General features: G+C 41.1%; 1 protein-coding gene across 1 annotated transcript in view; it reads right to left on the reverse strand.

Moving 5' to 3' along the window:
- tlcd3a (TLC domain containing 3A) overlaps positions 1-18,626 on the reverse strand; it is a 45,251-nt gene extending 26,625 nt beyond the window's left edge. Inside the window, exon 1 of the mRNA XM_079816123.1 lies at positions 18,085-18,626. Within this exon, the coding sequence (XP_079672249.1) occupies positions 18,085-18,206 (122 nt within the window). The 5' untranslated portion in view covers positions 18,207-18,626. The remainder of the gene's footprint in view (positions 1-18,084) is intronic.
- Positions 18,627-18,912: the final 286 nt, after the last annotated feature.

Consider the following 18,912-nt stretch of genomic DNA (forward strand, 5'->3'; position numbering starts at 1 on the left):
CAATAATAAAAAGAATACTGGATCGATAAGTATCGGCAAGAGTAGTAATACCGTTAAAACCTTAACGATACCCATCCCTATTAGTAATACAATCAATAAATTAAATACATCAACTAAATTACTGATCTGCCCACATTGTCACTGTATGATAATTGAAATGAGCTAGATAACATCACCGTTTTCTCCAGAGCGGCTGTACAGCCGAATCAAATTCTGTTGCATTATTATCCTGTTTAAAGGGTCATGAAACCCCCCTGCTGCAGCGGGGGGTTTTTTACACCTTAGATTTGAAAAGGCTTCCAAAAAAGGGCATGGTCGACTGCGAAAAGGTGGGATGGGTATTGTGTGGAAAGAGGGAATGGTTTGCATAAATAGGGGAGTGTCATTAGGCGCATTAAAATTAGCTAATTTGCAAACCGACAATGCACAGACACAGGTGACATGGATAGCGATAGCGATACCGATAGCAGCAGTTACAGCGGTTCTGAGACATGTTCACACGTTGGCAATGTTTACAACAGAGAGATGAGATGAGGGATGAGTACATGAGAGAGCTCTGAGATCATAAGTGGCGTGCAGCAGGAAGAACAGACAGAGATCGCTCTGAATGTCATTCAGCTCTTCAGATCAGCATAATTCAGTGAGAAATCAAAAGAAATATTCTGTATAACGAAATATTTTGCAAACATGTGATAATAAATCTATATTTGTCCAAATATGCACACTGTTTGGCAAGATGAACAACGCGCCGACGTGGTTATGCTCTCATGAGAGAACATGAACCACCCACGAACACAGTCTCAACATGCTTGCGATGCGATGGAGTGGGGGGCCCACGGAAATGTACTCGGCAGGGTAGCCTCACTATAATCCTCAGGTTACCCAGGCTTATCAGCCAAAGTACCCCTTTTCTGGTGCACCAGAAAAGAAACTAGATCGGGGTATAAGCGAAGGGACTCAACCCCGTTTGAGGTTTCATAGTCTTGACCGCGCATCTGAAGTGCCGAGCGACGCGCGCTGGGTTGCCGTGACAACCCGCACTGTCGCCCAGCAGCTAGAATAAATCTATATTTGTCCAAATATGCACACTGTTTCACTAAGAGCCCGAACACATGCGGGTTAGTGCATGTCTGTGACCACAAATAAAACGGAGAAGACATGGCTTTTGATTCTTGTTGATATTTCATTCAAAATATTGTTCATTACAGATCGGTTATTTTGCACTCCTGACATAAATTAAGACATTTATGTCAACGCTAGTAGGTTTGCCGTGCGATTCCTCAAGTTAATTTTACTTTACCGAACCTTTGTAGCAATGGCTTCCACAGACGGTGTCCCGGTTACCTTACTTCGTATCAGCGCGACCATCCGCCTCGGCTGTTCCACCGTAGATTATCGGTCTTTACCCACACAAAAGTAATCCAGGGAGCACCTTCATGGCACGCTGAAAACAACACCTCACTTTACTCCTTGACTTTTCCGCACGCTGCTTCCAAAACTTCCCCACCACGTCTCAACAATAATGATGGAAGACGAACCTGACAGAAGTGACTGTCTCATGCATAATAACTAAATTATAATTTATGCATACTACAGCGCAGTAATTGGCTTGAATGAGCTTTATGTCATGAATATATGTCAAGAATCAATCGAAACGGTCGACGTCAGCATGTTCGAGCAGCCCCATACTTGGGCCAAAAGTACACGCTGACATCAGCTTTTGTGACGTTGCTCCGGCTCAGCTTTTCAAACCGGAAGACAGAAATCGCTCTGAAAAATGCAAAAATAACTATTTTTCACATATGAATAACATTAATGAGTACCTTTAGTGTTTTCAATGATGTGCAGCCTATACATATCTGTTTACATCTCAAAAAAGTGTTTTGGGGTTTCATGACCCTTTAACACTGTGAAGCTGCTTTGAAACAATCTGCATTGTAAAAAGTGCTATATAAATAAAGTTGACTTGACTATACGACAACATGTTCCAGTTCCTGCCAATATCCAGCAACTTCGAACAGCCTTTGAAGAGGAGTGGACCAACATTCCACAGGCCACAATCAACAACCTGATCAACTCTATGTGAAGGAGATGTGTTGCACTGCGTGAGGCAAATGGTGCTCACACCAGATACGGACCCCTCAATACAGTAAAACTGCACATTTTAGAGTGGCCTTTTATTGTGGCCAGCCTAAGGCACACCTGTGCAATAATCATGCTGTCTAATCAGCATCTTGATATGCCACACCTGTGAGGTGGATGGATTATCTCTGCAAAGGAGAAGTGCTCACGAACACAGATTTAGACATATTTGTCAACAATATTAGAGAGAAATAGGCCTTTTGTGTACATAGAAAAAGTCTTAGATCTTTGAGTTCAGCTCATGAAAAATGGGTGAAAAAACAAGTGTTGCATTTATAATTTTGTTCAGTTTATTTGGCAGTATATGCAGCGTTTTTTCCCGTAGTAACAAAAATGGTATCGAATATTGATACTTTTCCAGGTATCGTACCCAAGTTATACATTCCATTATCGTGACAACACTACCTTGATACACAACTTAAATGTAACATTACAACTTGTATCTGCACAAAAGGACCCAAAAGCAAGTGAACAAAGTTACGTGCTAGCCAGAAAGTTTAACTCCCTTGTGGAGGAGCTCTTCCTGTAACAACGCACTGAAACACAGGGAAAAGCACAGAGAATTTGTTTTTTCCAATATAAATGTTATGTATATGGCTGATTGGTGCTGCACATCTTGGACTGTATTTTCATCTACTTTATTGAGTGATTCCAAAATCCATGAAGTGAAATGATTTTAATTCAAACATAGGCCTACTGCTGAAAAAATATGACAAGAAAATATGACAATAACCCAATCATAGTCAATAATGTCTGCATTCTGTTGGAGCTGACGCTAAAGAGTGAATGAATGCTGCGTAAATTGAAGCGCTTTTCTAGAGGGTTAATAAACTCAACAGAACACATTCTTTATGAATGCGCATGTGAACTTGCCCTGAATGTGCTTGTCTGAATATGCAACTCCCATTGTGGATGTGCCTAATCCCATAACAACAATGCTGAAACACTGGCAACTACAGCACAAAGAATTTACAATATTCAATTACAATACTGTTCTTATTATAATGTTATGTCGACCTCTTGGTCCTTCTAGTGGCTCCGCTCTGGCAGAACCAGTCATGGTTCCCCGAAATGTTGCAGCTGCTGTCAGCAGCTCCATGGCCAATCCCACAGAGGAAGGACCTCCTTTCCCAGGCAAAAGGGACAATTTGGCACCCCCGACCCAAGTTGTGGGGCCTCCATCTGTGGCCTCTCGACGGGAGCCTCTGCACCTCCCTCAGAGAGTCATGAATACTATTTCAGAGGCAAGAGTGCCCTCTACTAGGCACCTTTATACAAGAACTGCTGGATGGGGGGTGCACCCCATCCATGCTCAAGGTCTAAGTTGCAGCTACCACGACATACCACGCTCCCATTGCCGTGGGAAGGTTGGTAGGAATGACCTGATAGTGAAGTGAAAAAGGGTTATATTTAGCACCAAAAAGGGCTCTGCTATTGTTACAAGCTGAAGAACCCTAATTTGTTACTGTTTAGAACCATTTTTGGTTGCGACCCGGTCTGGTCACTCAGAGTATATCTTGAATTCTCTAGCCAATTCAGGCAGTCAGAACAGCTTTTTGTGTGCTTCAGAGGCCCCACTAAAGGACTGCCGGTGACAAAGCAAAGACTATCCCATTGGATAGTGGACAGAATATTGCTGGCTTACACCTCCTTACAATGCCCTATTGGAGTGATGGCCCACTCCACTAGAGGAATGGCCTCCTCCTGGGCATTGTCTAGAGCAGTGGTTTTCAAACCTGTCCAGGAGGCACCCCAGCCCTACACATTTTGTAAGTCTCCCTCATTTATCACATCTCTTGTTAGTAGAGACTGCAAGAACTAAGGGCGCTTTCACACCTACAATGTTTGGTCCGGATTTTCGGACTTTTCAGTTTGGTCCGAATCAAAATTACAGGTGTGAAACCTCCCCCGTACCACGGTCCGGACCAATTTGGTCCGACGAAAAGAGGTAGTCTCAGTCCGGATCAAACTGAACAAAGGTTCAGTTCGTTTGTAGTGTGAAAGCATTTTCTGTATGGTTCGGACTTTCAGACCATTTACAGGAAGTTCCTGGTTATATTTAAATATTATGTTATTTTTAAATTTCATCTAGGCTACATTGATTATGAAAAGTGAAAAGATGCGCAATATGTCAGAAGACAGAAGGTCAGAAATGATTTTGAAAGAAATTTTGCATGATTTTGCTTAGAAAGCCTTTCTTTAATGTGAATTTAATTTTGTATAAATTGTATCTTAATTTTAATCAACGTTTAATCAGATAATTGCCTGGATTTAATAAATAAGAAGCAAATAGTCTATAGCAGACAATAATCGTGGGAGCGATCACATGCTTTGCACATGAACGTCTCAAATGAACCGAAACTCAGCAGGCTACTTGTCTCACAAACATGAGAAATATAAAGCTTGAAATGTCCACTTTTAAACATAACGAAAAGAAAATAGTCAAGCAATGCGCACTGTTTAATAGTGGCAACGATATGCGTCCGTTCATTCATTCTTGTCAAAGATGCTGACGTCAGACGCACGTCCGTTTACAAACCAATCAATGTCCAGATGCAGCCCACATAGATGATGACGAGTGGACGCAAGTGTGTCATGTAAAGTTCTTTAGTGCGCTCGCATAATTACAATGTGAAACCAAACCAAAACTAACCAAATGTATAAAATGTATCAAAACATGAACTTCGGTTCGGACCTTGGTGCAGACATTCAGGTGTGAAAACGCCCTCAATTGAGTGTGTCTGATAAGGGAAACATACAAAATGTGCAGGGCTGGGGTGCCTCCAGGACAGGTTTGAAAACCACTGGTCTAGAGCAGTGGTTCTAAAACCTGTCCTGGGGACCCCTCGCCATTGCACATTTTGTGTGTCTCCCTAATTTAACACACCTGATTCAAATCATCAGCTCATTAGTAGAGACTGCAAGACTTGAATTGTGTGTGTATGATGAGGGAGACATACAAAATGTGCAGTGGGGAGGGGTCCCCAGGACAGGTTTGAGAACCACTGGTCTAGAGGAGTGTCCACTGGCAACATCTGTGTAGCGGCCGGCTGGTCCTCGCTCTCTACCTTTGTCAGGTTTTATAACTTGGGACGTCCCTGCCCTTTAGGCTCAGATCTTGTCTGCTTGAGCCAGTCCAGGACCCTTGTAGGGTCTAGTCTGCTCAGAGTGTTGCCCCATGATAGGATGCCCCAAGGGATTCAGCCTTGTGGCCTTGGGCAAATTCTTACTTCACCCCCAGGTATTTTCACCCCAGTATGGGTCTATGAAAGGCCTGTTAAGGGCCCTTACCTCAAGTGCCCTAGGACTGGGCTCGCGACCATTTGGGCCCGTTGAAATGCCATTTGTCTATGCAAATACACAGAGGTGATTAAATCAGGCTTCAGCATTTCAGAGAAAAGGAGTTTCCCCCAAAGCATTAGTAACTGATGCAATGCTCATTCCCGTTATCTCAGGGAACCGAGGTTACGTTAGTTACCAAAACGTTCTGCTGTCACCCTTCCCCCCTGGGGACATGTCCCACCCATCCCACCCGCAACTAACGTCTATGGTGATAATTAGACGGACGAAAAAATATGTAATGTGTTTATTTTTCATTCAAAGTCGATGTGTTAGAAGCAGGAAAAATGGGCAACTGTAAGGATTTGAGCAAGTTTGACAAGGGCCAAATTGTGATGGCAGGACGACTGGCTCAGAGCATCTCCAAAACTGCAGCTCTTGTGTGGTGTTCCCAGTTTGCAGTGGTTAGTATCTAATCAAAAGTGGTCCAAGGAAGGAACAGTGGTGAACCGGCGACAGGGTCATGGGCGGCCAAGGCTCACTGATGCACGTGGGGAGCGAAGGCTGGACCGTGTGGTCCGATCAAACAGACAAGCTACTGTAGCTCAAATTCCTCAAAAAGTTAAGAAGTCCACACGGAGACGAGTTTAGCGTTTAGAGTTTAGGCATTAATATAACACAATCTGGTAAGTAGCAAATTTATTTATTGTAATTTTATTGTGAGATTTTGCCTCAATTCCTACCATTGCTGTACCCCTTCTAGCCACAACTCTTCTTCTCCGTTTTTAGTGTATTTCTGTGGCAGAATTACAGCACCACATACTGGCCTGGCATGTATACTACATTGTTTTGAGTCTGTTTCAGTGGTTTTGTGTACGCAGATATTTCTTGAGACGAGGGGAAAAAAGATTGGATAGGGAAAGCTCTGGCTTCGTGTGGACGTGGCCTTAGTTCATAGTTGTAATCATCCTGATTTAAAATATCATGTTTGATATTGTCCGGCGGGCCCGATGTGTCCGTAAGCAGATCGGGAGGTTTAAGACTTGATCTGTAAACGCCTCACATTACCAGATAATCTGGGCCAAACATAGGAACCGACCGATGCCCTGGACGCAATTTTTTATTCGAATGTCGGAGGGGTAAATCTGTCATAAATCGGCCTGAAACTCCTGTAGTCTGAGCCTGGCATTAGAGTGATTCAGACTGATTGCTTCATTCTAACATGTCCACACAGAGAACTGATCAACTGAATCAACACTTCTGTGTAAAAGTCCAGAGTCTGCGTCAATTCATTATCACTCCTCTAAGAACCTCCATCCTCTTCACTGAGTCCAGAGGCCCTCAGCACATCATCTAACTACCATCAACCAAGATCAAAGATCAAATTCCCTACCTATCAATCTACATGTCCGTGTATCCATCTCGTGTTAACTATGCAGTACGTCATGTTGCTGAGCACCAACCCTCAGATGACATCTCAAGAAACATGACAGCTCATGACAATTTTATGCAATCTAGTACCTTTTCTGATACACAAGGGCAGAGAACAAACTCCATTCAGTGATGCAGCTGTTGTTTTTTTGTCATTGATTAGTTATTGATTTTCCTATAGCGTTTTTATCTTGGCTTTCTCAAACTGTCTGCAAAAATATACAGAATCTAAAAATAGCCAATTTATGTAACCTTTGTGCTGAGTGTTAGTTTTCTTAGAAGGGAAAGAACGTGATGAAACAAATCTGAACGAAAGGGGCTTTCGCACTGGAGGAGCTATTGGCGGAACTACCCAGTTTGCGTTCACAATTTTAGCTATAGGAACACCTTTTGGGGGATAAATAAAATAAGCTCCTACTTCAGAATAGAGTCTCACCCAGCACAATACTACCAGTGGCATAAGTGTATGTAGATTGGCCGAACTAGGGATGTGACGATCCGATACTCAGTATCGTTATCGTCTCTGATGCTGCCCTTTTTGCCTGATTGGGTATCAGTCAGATGAGACCAATCCAAATCCGATATTGCGCATACTATTCTGTGTTAATGTTAAGCCCTACAAAAGGCACAAAAACATTAGAAAGCACCATAAAGCTTTTGTGCAATATATTCCAAATGTAGCCATTCCACAGTTTTATGTTACAGGTACAGATGAATATTTAAGTCATTAAATTCAAGTTCACGTAAATGCTTCTCTCCGCTGCAACTGTCATTCATTCTCCATTCAGCAACAGCGTGTCGCGTTCGATTACGACAGTAATCACGACGAAACTCTCTCCAAGATAATTGCATGTTTCTATTTTTATACTTGATCTGTAGATACAAGTATATGATTTTGCATAAAAGGACTTTATCTTGCTAAAGTTTATTTTGGTTTCTAAATCATGTTACTTTCTCCCGGGTGTCTGCTAGATCGCAACACTGGAGTAGAGAGCACTATTAATTGTTCTTCACGTGCACAGTAACTGAAATTTAAAACTGTTAAAATAAAAGGCTCAATAAACTATTGCATAGACAATTTGCATCTCTTCCCTTTGTGTTTTGAACTTTTCAATGCGAAGCACAGTTTTTTTTAGTATTGGATCAGTACTCGTTAACATCCAATACTGAATCCCAGGTATTGGAATTGGTATAGGAGGCAAAAAAGCAAGATTGGAGCATCCCTAGGCCAAACGCATGCCTAACGAAACACCGGCACCAGCCATTTTTAAAAAGCAGCGTAAACACACAGTTATACTTACTCAACGAACTAACGAACATGGAAAACAGCGGTAAGATTAAAAAAAACAGAAAGCTAATGCTAAAGGCCTTTGTCTGCGGTATTGTGTTCTCTTCTCAGCCTCGATGATATGTAGCACTGCAAGTTGTCTTAGGAGATATAGTCTCTTAGCCATCCTTTTCGCTCTTTTAATCGAATAATTTATACATCTACATTCCATCTCCGTAATCACGAAACCCACGACACACAACCGAAACACAGCTCTGATCACGGCGTCTTCCATCATCCAGTTGTTGAGGTTGTTGTATGGCGCACTTAAATGATGTTGTTGTCAGCTGGCTTACGTCACATCAGAGTTCCTACTGCCGGAAAATGTCCTAGGGCAGGTGTTTTTAAACCTGTCCAGGAGCACCCCCATCACTGCACATTTTGTATGTATCCCTCATCTAACACACCTGATTAAACTCATTAGCTTATTTGTAGAGACTGCAAGACCTGAAGTGGGTGTCAGATTAGAGAGACATACAAAATGTGCAGTGCTAGGGGTGCTCCAGGACAGGTTTGAAAACACCTGCCCTAGGAGAAATGTAGTTCTTGGCGGACCGCCCTGGTGGCTACTTCCTATAAATGAGCATAACTACCCAGTGCGAAAGCCCAGAGAACAGGACTCTGTTGTTACTAAGAATATTGTTATTAGAGCACAACCGATTTATCGGTCTGCCGATTTTATCGGCCGTTATGAGCCTGTCGCAAATATATCGCATATATGCACAGATATGCCACCGATATAAACATTTTTTTACAGAACATAACGCAGAGAAAATGCTTGTAAATGGTGTAATTACGTAGTTTGTGCAGCAGAGCGTGCTCCATGGTTTGCTACTGGCAAACCAGGTCACTGTAGCGCGTGTGAAAGACACTCGGGCCACTTGACGGAACTGTCACTTGCCCACTCGGGCCAGTGCTGCTACATGTTCACAGAAGTTGCCAATTTATTCAAAATATTCAAGCACACATAGATGAGAAAGTGTCTGTCAGTTTGATACTCACGCGGCTCAGCAACACACATTCTAAGTGCGCCCACGCGTCTCACGGTGCGTGAAAAGTCACAAAAAATTTGTTGAGTTTTTGTAGAGTATCATGGTAGACACATAGTCGGTTATGTCTTAAGTGAATGTAAACATGAAATTTGCCAGTCACCGCCAGTGTTTTTGGTCATTTTCACAAGTTTCATGGCCCACAGAATATCTTCTTGTATGAATATCTGAACAGGCAATACATCAAAATAACAGACCCTCTGTTTTATTCTAGCTTCATGCATTCTTTTTTTAATCAACATTTGAATGTGGGTAAGTTTCATGAAAAAAAGCAACATTTTGAGAAAAAAAAATAGTTTTTCAAAGACTACGTCTGGATCGGATTCAGTGCGATGAGCAAAGCACAGATGGAGTCGATCGACTCCATCAACACTAGGGCTGTAACGATACACCAAACCCACGATTCGGTTCGTATCACGATTTTTGACCCACGGTACGATACAAACCTCGATATGGGGGGGGGGCTTTGCCTTTGACAAAACAGTTCAAAAGATATTTTGAGGGAAAAAAAATACATTTATTAAATAACATTTGAAAAACCTGTAAAAACTGAACACCAACAATATTAACTATGTAAATTATTAACAAAATACCTAAGTAAATTAAACTATATAGCCAAAGCTATAACACTTCTGTTTTCTTTGTAATAAAATACTGTTGAAAAAAAAACAGAACTCTGCCTCTTTAAGTATTTCCGATAAATGGTCGCTTGTATGGCTCTCATACACAGCGCGTGTTTGGAGGACGGGTTTGCTATTTGCCAATCGGCCGTAATATAGTGTGCGGTTATGGTCATATAGCTGTCTGTGGCACGGGACGTCCATCCATCGGTGGTGATTGCGATGGATTCAGCAGTACTCAACCCTTCCTCCACCTTAGCCTTTGTTTTCTCCAGATATTTTGAGAGAAATGCGCCTGGCTCGGTAATGCATAACGGGGCTCGAGCACACTAAGTAAATACTTGAATCCCTCGTTTTCAACAACCGAAAAAGGGCGCATATCCAGTGACATAAAAATTCCAATTGCATCTGTAATTTTTTGTGCTCGATCTGAATTGGCTGGAAACTTTGCTTGGAATAAACTAGGCAGTGTAGGCTGCTGCTGTTGGGTTGTTTTCTGTACACAAGCTAAACTGATGTCGGGATGGTGCCTTAAAGCTACACTGTGTAACTTTTTTAGTCTATTCTTAGCTAAAAAACACTTAGTTCTTTCAAAAATATATGTGCTCATTAATGTATATTTACTTCTTACTTCTCGTAAGTTTATAATATGCCTTTGAAAATACATAAGGTAATGGGATCTAACGGTGGTCGCCATGTTGCCCCTCCATCTTGAAAGTACATTAGCCAAAGAGGGACATACCCGTAAATTCAAGCTTCGCTTTTCGCGTTTTAACCGGTTTTAATACTCGATGGCACTGTACAAAATTCTCTGCCTCGCGCATGTGCGCGTCAACTTGTTCAGACTTGTCTGGTGCATGTGCAGAGAGTTTTCATCTCAGCAGCGTCCAGTAACAGAGTTATACGGAGTTTTCCTGGCTTGTTTATTCCTCAAAAGTCTGTTTTTCCTTGTGTGGTATTTCTGTGCGTTAATAACTCCGTAAGTAATAATAGTTATTGTCATGGTAGATGTGTTTCAGAGTGTGTCATCGCGTAATTCAGTTGATGTCACCTCAGAAGTATTTTTGTGTCAACATACAATAGCGTAATGCTCACCTATTTGAATAATCATTCAGTTATTTTGTTATCAACATGTTTATTCGTTTATAGAAAATATTTGCTTGTAATGTATGTTGATGGAAATATGTATCAGGTCTGATCGGCATATTATACGAGCGCACTGCAGTGCTAACGTTAAAGCGCCGCACACACTTTTGTAACCGGACACCGCTTGTTAGCAGCAGCAGCGGCAGCTCCGCTCCTTTTAATGCAGCTGCCTTTAGCGCCTATATATGGTACAATAAGCTCTGGTTTACGGTTACATTATACAAATGTAACTTATAAGTATAGTTATACAGTTCTTAACTGTGTATGTATATTTATCATCCTTATTTGTTCTCTCACAGAAACCACATTTATGTACATATCCACGCAAACCTGTTTATGCCTTGCAATTGGATGACTGAATAAACATTACTATCATCAAAGTTCACTCTGGATTAGCTGCAGTTCTTTCTAGCCGAATAATTAGGCCAGTTGAGTTCCAACCATCCCACTGCGCACAGAATATCCCACAGGCACCGTGTCGAATGTGGACGAGGTCGAACTGGAAGCCATGTTAATCTTGGACTAAATCGGCCACCATAGGAGTTGAAACGAAATCGGAATTGAGAGGAACAGAAACTAAAATTCACTGGATGGTCATATACCTTTTCACCGCTAGATGGGGGAAAATATCACACAGTGTAGCTTTAAAGGTCCCATGGCATGGCATTTTTCTATTATTTTATAATGTTTCCTGAGGTGTACTTATATTGTTAGTATGACTTTTACATCATAAAATGTCATAATTTAGAAATAAAATGTATTTTTTATATACTGCTGTTTGCCCTGTGGCTGAATGCCCTGCTTCAAGAGGCGTGTCTGCTGTGAGACTTCAGTAAAAACGCCCACTGTTGTGATTGGCTAACATCTTTGCATTTTAAATGAGCGGAGGGGGCGTGGTTTAACGAGGTCTACGAGGCACGAGCAGGCACGAGCTGCTGCCAGAGAGACGGATGGACCTTAGTTCACTTCACATCAGTTCTCAGCATGTCTGAACTGTTGTAGTTACAGCATATACTTCAGGTTATTAGTCTATTTCTAGTCGGAGGGACTGTCACTCATGTCAGAAAGTTAGTAACTTTAGTAAATTATGGATCAGCGCTGACTGGAGACGCGAACCGTTTAGAACGATTCAGTCCGATTTGGTGAACTGATTCGGTTCACTAAAAAGAACTGTTTCAAAAGAAAGATCGTTCACGAACCGGACATCACTAATGTACCAGAGACGGAGCTCAGCGATTGCTAACAAAGTTATTTATAGTAACTACTGAGTTATGAGAGCGCTGTCAGTCAGCGCGAGTTTATTGTGTTTGTATCTGAGAGTTCTGAATAAACACGAGTCCCAGTCACACCGAGTCCGTCTTCATCATTATTACCAACTTTGTAACACATGCAAAGTACCATTACAGCTGTCGAGATGAACGAGTTAAAAGTAAGTGTTGACTTTTAAATAGCATTATTTTTAAAATAAAATAAAAGCGTCAGTGACAGTGTTGAGTACACAGCGCAAACAAAGACACAACAGCAGTAATCGAATGTAATCCAGTTTATTGTGGGTCTAGGCTGGCTAGCCCGGATATGCTCACGCTTACCCCCCTTCTGCTTAATCTCACGCCGCGTTTGGTGCCTCCGCTGTGGGCCAGATGCAGTACTGGGGGTCGGGGATGTTGAAGGCCACCGGCCAGTGCAGCCCGAGCTTCGGCGTGTGTGAGGTTTATCTCTAAAGATCTGACTCTGCCGATGTTCGGCAGAAACTCATGACTGTATGCACATTTTAGAACCGATAGACGCGACGAGGACGTACAAAAACACTGACTCACAAGATAGTAAACACTGTTCTGTCTGGAGAGAGAGAAGCCGCTGCGTGTGCACGAATAATAAATAATTAGCTACACAGCAGAAATCAATGATTACAGATCAGAAGGAACTGAAAAAAGACTTCTGTTTTCATTTGTACATCCAAACACTGAGAAACTGCCAGCGTTCACTCGTTCACAACCCATGATCTCTCAAGCGTTTGCATGGGCGTGCCAGATTCTCTGGGCGGAGGAAAGGGAGGTAACCGTTCCTGCTTGGACGTCAAACCAGGAGACTTCAGGATTGGCTAGTCTGGCCTGTCATTTTCTCAAAGGCAGAGAAAGACAGCCAGAACTCGGTTTTACACCGATCAACATTTCTATCCACTTGGGGACAATATTCAGGCTAGGGGAACTCATATTAATGTTGAAAAACCTCATAAAATGAAAATTTCATGCCATGGGACCTTTAAGATATGCATCTGCATGTTGGTTGTGTTGCCGGCCGGTTAGGGAAGCTTCTTGAAACACTTACGGCAAATTGTGTGGGTATTGTCAACTACACGATTGCCATCCTTGTTCTCCACCGGGTAGCCGAAATGTTGCCATACTGCTGGCTTAAAAGTATTAGGAGGGTCCGCGATCTCTGGGTTGGTTGCCATGTTTCCTTGCGTGCTTCCACTAGCTCGCATGACGCGTCACATGATTGGAAAGCTTAGGGTATCACACGTAATTGGAGGACGCTTACAGATAAAATTAAAGAATTTATCCTCAACTAGTTTTGTGGTGTAGGTCTACGTATTTTATAATGTTAACTTCAAATAATACTTATAGTAATTTAAAAAATGTGGTTGCATTGGATCTGGGCAGGAAGGATAATTCTGGGAGTTGGAAGGGGTGTGTCGCGATTCTGCCTTCTCACATCGCGATACAGGTTCGTGGACCTGCGCATTGCGATTTCATATCGCATATCGTTACAGCCCTAATCAACACCCCCAAAGCTTCACAGTCCTATACCTCACCCTGGGTCAACATTTCATTCAATAACATTGTTGTTATGACATCGCTCGTTTCTGCTTCTTCTTCACCTCTGTATTGATCTGGAGATTCTGTACTCATCCAGGAGATACATAATAGCGCCCCCTACCATATAACAGTGAAAACAAGGAAAGCCGGAAAATCTCGTCAATGGCATGGAAGGGTTTTCTCATAAAAGACAAGATAACAAAAGACAGAAAAAAAAGAAAAAAAATTCACTCGCTGCTCTTGACTAAATACCTTTAATAAGGGTTAATCTATATTTATACAGTGAAGACTGTGACAGTGAAGTGATACTTTACATTTAATTACTATTTCTGTAGCCTACCTGAGAATCAAGTTTAGACCTACATGAAAAACCTGAAAATAACTTTTTCATTTGTATGTTTGTTCGGTTATATTAATGTACAATATATGTAAATTATGTATACTCTATTCAATATACAGGACCAGCCAAAAGTTTGGACACACCAATGGGAAATTGTGTCTAAACGTTTGACTGGTACTATACTATAATAGCTTGTTTTATAATGGCGGTGCAGTACGGTTCAGTACAGTTCAGTACGATTCGGGATGCTAAACCCTGATCCGGCTTGCTTTTCCACTGCCAACAGCACCCTTTTGATTGGCGTGGTGTAGTGATCGACGTCATTCTCGCGCAAAGAAGAAAGTGACACAGTAAACAACAACAGTGGACAACATATACAGCAGATCTTGTTCTTGAAGAAGAAGAAGACACGCTTTATTTGAGCAAAGGCTGCAGGCTACAAGGAAAAACAGCCGAAAAAGCACGCGCAAGTGACGAATCTGTGTCAACCAATCAACTTTCTACAGTGAGTCTAGCTCAACCCATTAGTACCGGACACCTGTGCTAGGTACCCAAAAGGAAGGGTGCCAAAAGAAAGTATGGTCTGGTATGGTATGTGTGGTATGGTATGGTTCGGAATTAGGGTACCATTCACAAATTCTGACAATGGAAACAGCAAAAATTGCATGCCGTACTGAACTGTACTGAACCGTACTGCTTGGTGGAAAGGAGCCATAATATACACATAAACAGTGATGCCAGTAACGCGTTACTTAGTAACGCGTTACTCTAATTTGACCACTTTTTCCAGTAACGAGTAATCTAACGCGTTACTATTTCCAAACCAGTAATCAGATTAAAGTAACTTATCCAAGTCACAGTGAGTTACTTTTTTTTGTCATTTTCCTTAGTAAAAATATATATTTTTGCTTTCTTGTTTAGTCTCAGCAGGGGTTTTCCTGCATAGAGAATTACGAGGCGGCCGCTCCGTCAAATTTCTTGCCGCCTCCGTCTGTCGACAAAACTCAAGACAGGCAGTCACTTGCTCAGATTAGGCATGTCGTGATAATTAAATAATCATCAGAAATATATATTGTCACATTATCCTTCAGCAATCATTATTAGTATATTATTATTTGCTAGTAGCCTACAAAGTCATCTAAAGCCATTCCATAGCTGAATGTCTTTCCTCCGCTGTAGCTGTCAATCATTCTCCGTTCAGCATTCAAGCTGCGCGTCGTTCGGTTCCAGTCAGCGGTAAAGCTCACTCCATATGATATATTCCCGGTATAATACTTGATATGTTGATAAAATAATTTATCTTCCTGGAGTTTATCTTGCGGTTTCTGAAAGATGTTGTGCTCGCTACTCAGGTGACAACACAAGGACTATTAATTAGCATCACACGCACAATAACCAGAATTAAAAACTGTGAAGAAACAAATAATCAGTGAATGTTTGGACCGATAGGCTACATAGTAGACTAGGATTTGTGGGCTCGACGCTCATCTTCTCTTTATGCCGTGGACTTTTCAATGTGCACTCGCGCTGCACTGCACACTCTGATTCCATGTTGCTTTAAGCGCATCATTCTGCACCCGGGATGCGCATAAGCGCTTTGTTGTCGCTCTGTTTTGAAGCGTTTCATATATTTTCATAGTTTTGTGCACTTAAAGATTATTAAAAAATATATTGTTCTCACGGATCGATCATATATTTGTTGTCCCTTTACAGAGCTGCACATTACGTTTACAATAAAATATAAATCTTGTAATTGTATATTATTTGTGTAGGCCCATATAATTATTTACATTCATATATAAATATAAATTAAAAATTAAATATAAATTGTTTTTCATAAATGTATTTAATAAAAACACAAAGTAATTTGTACCTTTTCATTAACATGTTTAGGGTTTTATGTTTAGTGTTTTATGTTTAGTGTAGTGTAACATGTTTTATGTTTAGTGTTTGCAAAAACGGTTGTCATTTTTATGTTGAGGCTGCAGAGGTGTTGTCGGCAACTGATGAATGTAACTAATAAAGTAACTTGTAATCTAACTTAGTTACTTTTAAAATCAAGTAATCTGTAAAGTAACTTAGTTACTTTTAAAATCAAGTAATCTGTAAAGTAACTAAGTTACTTTTTCAAAGTAACTGTGGCAACACTGCACATAAAGAATATACACATAAAGATATATCGATATCTGACTTTTTTTACTCCTTTATACTGTATTGGCTCCCAAAAACCCATATCGGTCGGGCTCTAATTCTTATGCTGATACAGCATCATTTTTTAATGGTATTAATTGATTGACTTGGAACACAGGGGTGCCCAATCTACCAACCTGCAGAGTTCAGATCCAACCTAGATCCAACACACCTGGCTGTAAATGTCAAGTGCCCCTGAAGATCTCATTTAGCTGGTTCAGTTGTGTTTAATCAAGGTAGGAGCTGAACTTTGCAGGGCCAAAGCAAAATTACAACAAAAATTGCAGTTTAGCCATAATAGTAACTGACCTCCATAGACGCACCAGTCAGAAAACACAAACATTGATAAAAAAACTTTATAAAACACTGCAAAATGGTGGATGGCAAAAAAGAGCAAAGAGATGTGAAGCAAATCATAGGCATTAGCTGGGAATAAGGCAATTGATTAAAAAAATATATATTCTCAAACAATTGCACAGCAGAAACATAATGTGAACAGGGATTATGTTAACATTTTCTAATGGCGACAATAATTCAGACAAAGAGTAAAAATAGGCAAAGTGAACAAGAGGTGATAAATAAAACTATCAAATAGATGTAAAATTCTGCATTAAATTTATGAAGCCCAAATATCCCAAAGCTGAGTGCACACTCTTGTTTTATTTTATATTTAGATGCATCTTTGGTTATTGTATAAACTAACAAGCTTACTGTCAATGGCAATTCATGGTGAACCCACCCAGAAGTGATCTGAAACTGCTTATCTGCAAAAACATGCATGTATGGATGACCACAGATAAAGGTTCCCCTCATTTACTATTTAAATTTAAATTTAAATAGTGGCTAGTTTAAAAAATGCAGATGTTGAGTTTGAGAATATCTCGCACTCGGGTTAAAAGTCGACTGTGTGTACTCGGTTTATTACCCAGATGTGTTTGTATCGATCTGACTTCAGGTTCATTGATCACTGAAGACCTATTTCACCCAGGCATGTTTGCATGGAAATCTGACAACATAGAAGAGGTCTGTACATCTCTGGAAGTTGGTCCATTCATGCTCATTCTCCATGGACTGTCCATGGCTGAATTGATAAGGGAATGATTAAGGCCATGGGATCAGCTGACCATATCATAGGATAAAATGAGCACAACATAGTCCGATTATAAACATAATTGATCCCTTAAACACACATGCCTCGACATGTATAACTCCATCACTCTCAGTGCTATAGGGTTTTTTAACCAGGTGCCCCTGTCTGGGATTGCAAACATATTATTTTCTTTTATATATATATTAAACAAAAAACAATTCTAGATTTCAAAATGTATTTCTAAGAATAGCAGGTCTGCATGAGGTCTGATAAGTGAATGTAATAATTATGTTTGTAAATGTTTAAAACGTTATACTGCACTAAGGAAATCTAGCTTTTACTAAATTGGGGCCCCTGAGTTGGCTGAAAGCCTGTTTTGGGGTCCTTTGGTCTGTAAAGCCCCTGCTACAGGTCAAGAGGCAAACATTGCATCTGCATTTTAACAGCTGGTATAAGCGTTTCCATCGAGTTGTTACAATGCACCACAGCTGCAAAATAGCTTTATATGTGAATATTACTGAGAATGGGCAAATCTGACCTTTAAATCTGACAGAGTGAGGCTCATTTTACTACTAAACAGCACTAAACCAGTAGGTGATGATACAAGAGCTGTCTGGCCTTACAGAACTGCTCAACTGTCACCAAACTCACCTCTCGCTGACCAGCACGACGTCGGCATCTGTCCACTGCTTGAAAATGGACGGAAGCACTTTTCTAAAAGTGAAGAAGAGACCGGGGAAGACCACAACGCCGCAAATCAACACTTGCAACATCTTGTCCCGCAATAAAACCTGATCTGATGTTTGGTCGAAAACAAGATATCGCGTTAAAATAGCAGCGCTGAGTCGGTGTGGTCAGGGAAGCATTAGAGCAGCGGTTCCCCTGCCTCAGCAGCGCTCACTGTACTGTACACACACGAATAACGGTGGAGGTGTCCGGTGATTGATTGCTCTTCACTCCTGCTTCACAAGCCGGGACCAGCGAGTATTCTGTTACATGTTAAGGTTCGTGAACTGACGACCCACTTTAGCATGCGATATCTAATTGTCAGTTATGCGAAACTGCACAAACGTCCGCAGGAACGATTAAAATAGGCTGCTTGTTTAGAGCGGGCGCTTATCCGCTGCTCGGCGAGCGTTGCTCATTCCTGCGCGGGTTTAGAGTTGGAGAACAGCAATGGCCGAGTCGAGAACGGAATCATTCTTATGAGTCGGATCTTCTCAATGAATCATTTGAGCCGGTTCACAACAAATATCTGTTCACGAACCGGACTGAGCGGTTCTTTTTATTGAACACACATGTAATATGTCACTCATACGTGCTAATTAATTAATTTAAAAAATATATATTATCTAAATCTATCAATTTTCCAAATTATATTGCAAATAAAAAAGGAAGACAAAAACGAATACATTTAAGTCTCTTATCATCCCAGCAATTTACAGGCCTGTTTAACCTTCTTATATTTCGATTATAGAA

This window comes from Gobio gobio, assembly GCF_949357685.1.
Source record: "Gobio gobio genome assembly, chromosome: 4".
NCBI lineage: Eukaryota > Metazoa > Chordata > Actinopteri > Cypriniformes > Gobionidae > Gobio > Gobio gobio.